Consider the following 9474-nt stretch of genomic DNA (forward strand, 5'->3'; position numbering starts at 1 on the left):
CCAAGAATACACCCTCCCGCCACCCCTGGCCTCCCAACCCCCAACACACACACAGCCCGTCGTCAGTGGGAATGGAGCCGACGCACTCCTTCCCTAGACCGCCGAGCCAATCTTGGAATGTTTATAGTAGGCTGAAAATACAGAAACTTAAAGCTATTTTTTTCTCTTCTGCAAACACCAGCCCCCTCCAATCTCTAGCTGTCGTTTCTGCCCTTGTCCCACCCCTGTCGCTGCCTGCCCCTTTTCCTATCTGCTAGCGGAAGTCCCTGTGGAGGACCAGCCTACTTCCTCTTTGGTGCTAGCAGTGTGCGTGGCAGGAGAGGCGGGGCCGATTTTGCTGAGCTTTCTCGCGGGCTTGCAGCTGCCGCAAGTGCTGGCGGCGGCTGCTCGCGCAAGTCAGCTGGCGTGGGAACTAGCCTTTGTAGCTGAGAACGGCTGGTTTATTGCTACAAAGACTCTATTGACATTGGTAGCACCAGCGGCAGCAGCTTCTTACGGTATAAAGCTGTTGCTTCCTGAAGAGGCTACAAGCATCCTTCCCTAGGACTGCTGTAAGCTTTGAGCCTCTAGCAGGAGACATGCCTCGGGGACGAAAGAGTCGGCGCCGCCGTAATGCGAGAGCCGCAGAAGAGAACCGCAACAATCGCAAAATCCAGGCCTCAGAGGCCTCCGAGACCCCTATGGCCGCCTCTGTGGTAGCGAGCACCCCCGAAGACGACCTGAGCGGCCCCGAGGAAGACCCGAGCACTCCAGAGGAGGCCTCTACCACCCCTGAAGAAGCCTCGAGCACTGCCCAAGCACAAAAGCCTTCGGTGCCCCGGAGCAATTTTCAGGGCACCAAGAAAAGTCTCCTGATGTCCATATTAGCGCTCATCTTCATCATGGGCAACAGCGCCAAGGAAGCTCTGGTCTGGAAAGTGCTGGGGAAGTTAGGAATGCAGCCTGGACGTCAGCACAGCATCTTTGGAGATCCGAAGAAGATCGTCACAGAAGAGTTTGTGCGCAGAGGGTACCTGATTTATAAGCCGGTGCCCCGTAGCAGTCCGGTGGAGTATGAGTTCTTCTGGGGGCCCCGAGCACATGTGGAATCGAGCAAACTGAAAGTCATGCATTTTGTGGCAAGGGTTCGTAACCGATGCTCTAAAGACTGGCCTTGTAATTATGACTGGGATTCGGACGATGATGCAGAGGTTGAGGCTATCCTAAATTCAGGTGCTAGGGGTTATTCCGCCCCTTAAGTAGATCTGAGGCAGACCCTTGGGGGGTGTAAAAGAGAGTCACAGGTACCCCAAGGAGTAGATGCCAGGGTCCTAAGTTGAAAATGATGTGGATTGGGGGCGGGGGACACTGTATTTGATATTTGTGATCAGTGATCATTGTTCAACTGCGAAATAGAGTGTTTGCTTTTGATAATGGAAAATTGTATTCGTTTTAAAATTCTGTTTGTTGAGAATAACAATATGTTTAAAAATATAATTGAACAGATTTTTTCTTTGTTTCCTGTCATTGACATTTAGTATAACAGTTTTGCTAACGTTCTAAAATGAAGTCGTTCCATCATATTCTATGCTCTTGTACAGCACTTATAGAAATAAGCTGTTCTGTTGAAGCTGAAATACCCAGTAAAATGTTGAAGAAGGATGGAGGATTTCTTCATATCTGATGTTTCTGAAACCCTTTGTGTCTGCTGATGTGTGAAGATTGACATTTACCATGATTTTCCTTAGTTACTGCAGAACATAGAGAAAAATAAAAGCCTAACGACTAGTGCATCTTGCGCATTTTCTGACCACCTGTTATGTGAGGCACCAGTCTAGATTCTAGGGATACTCCCTAGTACACATCCTCCAGGTCCAAAGAATGTTCTAGATTATGTGGGAGAGAAAAATAGGTAAACTGGCAGTGCAGTAAATGCTGGGATAGAGACCGAGCCTGAAGTGCCATGAAAATGTAAAAAACCTTATGTGGCCTGTCTTGGGGAGTGGGCCAGGGAAGGGAGCATCATAGGATGTGTGAAAATTCAAGAGACACCTAAGTAAGTTTGGGGGAGACTGAAATATACCATCAGAATATATGATGAAAATATTATGTATTAGATATTTGATTGGATACTCCACCCAGCATAGGGGAGGGAGCACTGGCAAAAAGAAGGGGACATCACAGGGTGCCTGCCAAGGAAGTAGAAAATACACATAAATCATCTTGAGAGGAGGAGGGCAGGGAGAAGGGGTGGTTGCAGGGGAAAAGGTTGTCATGGGGTACTTCAGAAATAAAAAAAGATGGGACCGTCAGAAAATCTTGGTGAGGGGACAATCTGAGGTTTGGAAATAATAGAGAAGAAGGGGAGGGAGTAAAAAATGGAGGCACTGAAGGTAGCGTGGACATTTGGAAATAAATTCTTCACTGAACTATTAAGGTTATATGAAGGGGAAAGTAGAGAACAAGGAATGAGGCAAGGGAAGAAGTGAGCAGGGCAGACCCTCAAAGGGTGGGCGTTGTGGCTGACTTTAAACTAATGACAATAAAAATGATTAATAATAACAGCCCTGAAATAACTCGAGAAAAGGCTATAAAAAAGCAGAGCTTCTGAGATAGCGGATGAGCCAGAGAAAAGGCTCCACCTGTGGCATCTCCGAAAGGGAACCCTGCACTTCTCTCAGGAACTATGGTTCGTTAGGGTGCACACATTGTTTAAAAGTGTGTGTGTCCAAGGGGGCAAAGGGGCAATGGAGTAAGTCCAGATTGGTACCTGGCATGATGGCCCATGCTATACTAAGTCATGTGGGATTAGGCCCGAATCCTACCACCTTTTCTCCAAGAGCTAAGCACTGCATGAGCTAGGTCCCCTGCTGGGGAGCACTAGTGACAAGTGCCCAACCTAGCCCTGCGGGGCTCATGGTAGCAGCTATAACACACAAAAGAGTGGTCAGGCTACCTTCTTCCTTCTTGACATCCAGGCTTACCCTGCTTCCAGCTGTGTGCAAAGTAATGTCACTAGGTGCAGGGTAGGCTAGCAAATGACCTTCTGGAGAAGGCCCAGGGACCCACTCTCCTCAGCCTGCAGGCCAAGGAGGCTTCAAACAAAAGTAGTAACTATGGCCCCATCAGCAGCTCCAAATTCATTCAGCAAGCCAGAAAATGGTGAGTGCCTTCTGGGATTCAGACAGTGTGACAGAAACTGGAGCTGCAGAAAATGAAAAGGCCTGTTCTTTGCCCTGGGAGGAGTTGTATTTATCAATACCACCTCCAGAGGTAAACAAGGTGGGAATCTGAGGTCTAGGTTCCTCCGTGACTTTCCCATCTAGAGCCACAGAAGTGGCAAGAGAGAGATCCTAGACAAGACCCTATGTCCATTCCCTGCAAACCCAGAGTGCTTTCCTCTAGGCCACGCTGCTGCCTGTCTCCGCCTGCTAGTGCACTCTCAAGGTCTCTGTCTTCAAAAGAAACACAACACCACGTGAAGGCAGGGGAAGAGGGGTGAGTAACCCTGGCCGCAGCATCCAATCATTTTGGGGACCAGGCCGGATTACATTCCTCCCCGCACCCGCCCTTTTACCCAAGGGGGCTTACAGCAGTCAGTCAGCCCCAGGTCAGTCAGCTAGTAAGTGGGAGAGCTGCAGAGTAAAAAGATTTGTTGAGCACCTGCCTGTCCCAGAGGCATGCCACATATTATCTCTGCCAGGCCGGTGTGATTACTGCCCATTTAACAGGATGCTCCTCCGGCTAGCTCAGGGGAAGAGATAATGTCTTCCCCAACCCTGTCTGAATCCATGCTTTCTTTGGCTCTGGTGGCCAATTATCATCCAATGGTCTAAAATGGTTCTCTGCAAGTACGGGCCAAGAAGTTTAATTCAGTGAGAGAACCAGCAGTATAAGAGGAGAAAGACTGGGAGAATACCTCCAGCTGCCCTGTCGGAGAGATGACTGCTGGAATCCTGAAGGCCTCAGGCAGGAGGCTCTGCAGGGGATTGGGAAACAAGGGATTGGGTGACAGGTGACCTGCCCTAGTGCAAGAAGGAAGCGATCAGTGGGCCAGGCTTATTCTCTTGTGGCCTGGGGGTTCAGTCTCCCTAACACACTGCAGGAGTACTGCAAAGAGTTAAACTTCCTTTGATTAGATAAAGGCTGAAGAAGGGCGGGACTTCCGGTGGCTGTGAAATGAAAGACAGGGGTGAGGGAGAGGCAGGGAAAGGGGCTTCTGGAAGGTGGAGAGAAAAAGAAAACATTCACTGTGCCATTTACAAAAATTCTTTGAGCTTTGTGGGGCATCCAGATGAGACATCCAGGTGCAAGCCTCTTGCTGAGTAAATCTGAAACCTAAACTGGCCCTACCCCAGCGGAGCTTCCACAAAGCAAGTGGGAAAGCTGCAGTTTTAGGTGCAAGGATGCCTCTGAAAAGGGATTGAGTTTCTGGGTCCTAGAACACTCCAGTTGTTAGGATAACTCAAGGATAGAGAGCCCCAAGCTGCCCAAAGCCTAGCAAACTTGGCAGCTGGCATTTATCGAGTGCCTAAATTGTTCCAGGCACTTTGATTGCTGTTTTCATGCATTGTCTCTAACTTTGCAGTAGTCCTGCAAGGGCGGTGCCACCAGGCCAGGCCGAGTTTGCAGAGGAGAAAACCCCAACTCAGATCTCACAAGCAAGTTGCCAGGATCAGCTGGCTGGTCACTGGCAGCCTTGCAGGTGGACCCAGGGCCTGCCAAGTCTGAAGCCCACGCTGCTATGCTACAGGGAAAGACTCCATCTCCAGGACAGCTGGGGCTGGGAAAGTCTTCTGTTTTCAAACTCGGACACGTCGCAGGGTAGGAGTGACAGGGAACATGGTGGGGTCAGGTGAGGAGGTGTGGGAAAATAAAATTAATCTGCACTTTCAGGATTAGCTGTGGCAGTCTGTCCCTTTATTTGGAAGGGCTGGGGCCCCATTGCCAGGCATCTTTGAGGGATCATATGTGTGGAGTGAGCATTTCCTTCCAAGACAAGTGGACTTCCCCATCACAACACATTCCCCAGAAACGTAACTACCCAGCACCCTCCATCAGTCCTCAGAATCCTGGGTCCTGGCTTTCCCACGGTGGACCAAGCAAACAACAATGTTTCTGAGCCTGCAACATTGCTCCGATACTGTTGCCAATGCAGAAGGTACTGGCAGACCTCTTCCCTTGAGCAGAGCAACTGGGATAAGATGCTGACAGACAACAAACAGTGGGCATCTGCCCATGAAAAAAAGACAGGTTCCAGGGCATCCTCCTTGGGCCCAGTGTTGCGGCCTTGGCCCCAGCAGGCAAGTGCAGAGCAGACAATGGCCATGACCAAAGGGAGATTTGGATTCGGCCTGGGCTCACGTTGGCTCCTGTGAGGTGGGTAGCGGGCAGGATCCCCCCGACTCCTTTCTTTGGCAGAAAGGTAGAATTCCGGCGTTCTGGAGGAAATGATTTTGGAGTCGTGGTGGAGGTGGAGAAGGGTGATTCTTACGAAGATGTGCTGAGACCTGTACACAGGTTCCTCCAGGGCTCGTGAGCCATGGAACAGTTAAATGTCAAAGAGCAGATGGAATTTCTTTGAAAATCCCTGTGAGGGCACTTTGTCAAAGGAGGGGCTCAACTCAGCCAAGGCTGCATAGAAGAATAACTGGAGTAATCTGGGGCTCAGAGATTGGAGGAGAAGTGGGCTCTAGGCTTGCACTGCTCATCATGCAACAGGCTTGCAAAGCTCACAAGGGTGATTTGGAGGGGAAGGCAGAGTCTATACACAGATAGTGAAAATCAGGCCCAGTTCTTGACTGGTCGACTTCTGCCCCGGTTCCTGGGGCAAATGACACCAGTGTTGCCAGTGTTATCTCCAGATGTGCAAGGCATGAGAAGTGGTTGAGATTCCTCCGGTAACTTGGACCACGGAGGCCTGTGTAGTCTCAATAATAATGTAGCCTATATTATTTTGCATGTCGTGATTATCCAATGATTCATCCATTCATTCTTTCAACGAGTGCTTATTAAGGTCTACTGTGTGCCAGTCATGAGTCTAGTCAACTGGGATTCATAGGTGAACAAATCTCAAGCACCCTTGCCCTCGTGAATGGTACATACAAGAGCAAGGAAACAGAAAATAAAATGCAAACCTTTTACATTACTAATTATATAGAAGGGTAGAAGGAGACAATCACTTTGGGTGGGGCAGGTGGTGGTGGTGGTGGTGGTGGTGGTGGTGGTGGTGGTGGTGGTAAGCTAACACACAGCAGGGTAGGGTGCATTCGGGTCATTGAGAATGGGAGAAGAGAAAGGGAGTAGAGCATTCACTGCCATATGCAAGGGTACGCAGGTAGGCTTCACTGGAGGGGCGACATTGGAGGAAAGAAATGAAGAAGGTGAGAGAGTTTGCCTTGAGGATATATAAAGAAATCACTGTCCAGGCAGAAGGTCCAGCTGGTGCAAAGGCTCTAAAGCCAGGGAGTGACTACCACGTTTGAGAAATGGCAGAGAGGCCAGCGTGGTTGCTATAGAGTGAGCCAAAAGGACGAGAGCAGGAGATGAGGTCAGGGAGATTAACAGAATCCCACATTATGTAGGGCCTGGGAGGCCGTTTTAAGGACCTTGGCTCTTGCTTGGGGTGAAATGTGGGAGGAAGAAGGAGGGAAGCAGTGAGGGGTGGAACAGAGGAGTCACGTGATCTGACACGTTTGGAAGGGATCACTTTGAATACTTACTATGCCGAGAATAGAGTGAATTCAGGCGAGGGTAGTGGGAGCGTGGAAACCAGGTAGGAAGCTACTGCTGCAAGCCAGGCTAGAGATAATGGTGGTTTGGACCATCCTGGTGTCTGTAGACATGGTGAGAACCGCACAGGTTCTGGATACATTTTGAGGTAGACCCAACAGGATTCCTGATGGTTTGAATGTGGCATGTCAGCGAGGACCAAGGCTGACTCCAGGGTTTTTTTTTTTTTTTTTTTTTTTTTTTTTTGCCTGAGCAACAAGTAGACTGGGATTGGTATCAATCCCAGTCTACTGGGGAGTGCTGCAGTGAGAATAGGCTTTGTAGGGGGAGAGGGGCTCAAAAATTCAGTTTGGTAGACATTGAATTAAGCTGTCTCTCTGACATCCATGTGAGTCAAGTAGGCAGTTGTATATACAAGTCAGGAATTTGGCTGAAAGATCTATACCTACATATATGTGGATGGCGCTTAAAAGCCACGAGACTACATGAGCTCCGCTAGGGAGGGAGAGCACATAGAGGAGGGCAGAAGGTCACGAACAGAGCCCTGCAGCATAAAGGGATCAGAGAGAAGAGGAGACACCAGCTGAGGAGATGGGGAAATTGGCACCAGTGATGCATGGAGGAAAACCAAGAGTGTCCTGGGAACTATGTGAATAAAAGTGTCTCAGGAGACATCCAGCGGTCCACTCTGCTCAAACTGCTGATGTCAGGGGAAATAAGAAGAGGAGTGAGAATTAACCATTGCATTTAGCAATGCAGAGGTTCCTGGTGACCTTAATAAGAGCAGCTTCTTTGGGGGACTCTGTGAAAAAGCCTGCTTGGGACAGCTTTAAGAGAGAATGGGAGGAGAGGAATCAATGAGTATGGGCAAGTTTCGTAAGGAGTTTTGCAGCAATGGGGAGCAAAGAAATCAGGTGGCATCTGTTGGGGAAAGAGGGAGTCAGGAAAAGGTTTACTTCAGGTGGAAGAAATACCATTGTGCTGAAGGCAAGCACCCGGTGGAGAGACATGAACTCGATAGCACAGGGGTGGCAGAGAGCATCCTTGGAGCGGCAGCTTTGATTAGGCAGGAGGGCGCCGGGACCTTGTATCAAGGGGAGAGCTGGAGCATGCAGGAGGAGTTGCAAAATAGGGAGTTACTGGAGTGGGTAGATGTCAGTTAGGCATTCTGGCCCTCCTGAACTCTTCTAGCTGAGGTTAAGCACCTGCCTATTTGTTGATTCTGCATGTCTGTTGAGCATCTACTATGCATGAGGCACACTTGTGGGCACTTTACTAACATTTAACACTCCAAACAACCCATTAGGTGGGTTGTGTCATAATACCATGCTACATGTGAGAGGTCTGCCGCTCAAGGAGGTCAGATGGACTGGCCAAGTTCACTTAGCAAACAATTGGAAGAGGAAAGCTTTGAGAGACAGCCTGCCTCTCCAGGTAGGCTTATAAAGCTCACATCTGCTGGCAAGTCAGAGTGTGGGATTACTCCTGCATCCTCGTACACTGGTAACAAGCCTGCCCACTGAACCACAGAAGCTTCTGATGACCACATGGAAGCCACAGTCTGTATGTCTGGGCACCTGCCTCAGTTTCCTGTGTGCCACTGCTACTTCAGTGTGCATGAGCTCGATTCTGAGTCTGAGGCTGAGTGGCAGGGCCTCTCTGTGACCTTGTCTTGCTTAAAACAGACCTCCCCTCTGAAGGCTGGCTCAGCTCCAAGTGGAGCAGACACTCCAGAACTACAGAACTGCCCTTCCGCTGACTTTTTAAACGCCCTTACTACCCGAAGGCCTGCTTTCTCACCAAGTCAGAGAAGTAAGGGCCACTGAGCCCACTGAGCCTTGTGGACCATTATAATCTAGATTGATGGACACACACACACACACACACAAACACACACACTCCACATGAATGTGCATGTGATCTGTTCTCATTAGACCTCTCTCTCTCACTCTCTCCTCTGTGTGTGTGTGTGTGTTTGTGTGTGTGTGTGCGTGTGTCTCTGTGTGTGTGTGTGTGTGTGAGAGAGAGAGAGAGAGAGAGAGAGAGAGGGAGAGAGACTCTACTTCATTCTGTCCTCTTCCTGCTTTCAGCCAAACTTGCTAAGGAATGATCCTATCAAATGAGACCCCCAAAGAGATAAGCTTTATGGTGTGTGGAGCCCCTTCTGCAGGGTAAACCTGGGTCCAGATATGGCTTTCGCAGGGTTGGGTCTCAGGGTACAGGGTACAGGGTCCAGGCCCATCCTGGGAAAGGAATAAACATTTTGCTATTCTGAGCCAGTGAGAATGAGGCCAGAGACCATGAGAAGAAAGGAACAGAGAAGAGAATGGCCACTGGGGCCATCCAAGTCTTAAATTGGGAGGGCAGATTATTTTATAAATGAGCTTCTCTAAGGCACACACACCTATCTTCTACCCATTCCAATAGCCTTGATGACCCAGAAACAGCAATCAAGGACTTTGGGTACCCACCTCCCTCCAGATGGACATTTAGTATCTTTTGACTCTGTTTTCTCTTCATACACTGCTTTAGATAACATGCTTGAATGTGTCTCCCTCTTTTCAGAGACGAGCTCCACCAAGATGCTGCAGTGACTTCCATAAAGGCTGCTGAACTGCTCTGAAGGCATCACTGGCCCATATGATGTGGGGAAGTGAAAAGCCCCACCACGGTTGGATTATCTGCACTTTGGAAATCCTGGTATGTAGCCATTGATGTAAACCATGCATGTTGAGGGGAAGTATGCTGGTCCTGAAGCCAGAG

The 9474-nt window shown here is 49.3% G+C and overlaps 1 protein-coding gene across 1 annotated transcript; it reads left to right on the forward strand.

Moving 5' to 3' along the window:
- The first annotated feature begins 284 nt into the window (after window positions 1-284).
- On the forward strand, window positions 285-1772 carry MAGEH1 (MAGE family member H1). Its single transcript, XM_055268707.2, has one exon. The coding sequence runs from the start codon at window positions 579-581 to the stop codon at window positions 1236-1238; it is 660 nt and encodes a 219-aa protein (XP_055124682.1). The 5' UTR covers window positions 285-578; the 3' UTR covers window positions 1239-1772.
- Window positions 1773-9474: the final 7702 nt, after the last annotated feature.

The sequence above is a fragment of the Symphalangus syndactylus genome, chromosome X (genome assembly GCF_028878055.3).
Source record: "Symphalangus syndactylus isolate Jambi chromosome X, NHGRI_mSymSyn1-v2.1_pri, whole genome shotgun sequence".
Lineage (NCBI taxonomy): Eukaryota > Metazoa > Chordata > Mammalia > Primates > Hylobatidae > Symphalangus > Symphalangus syndactylus.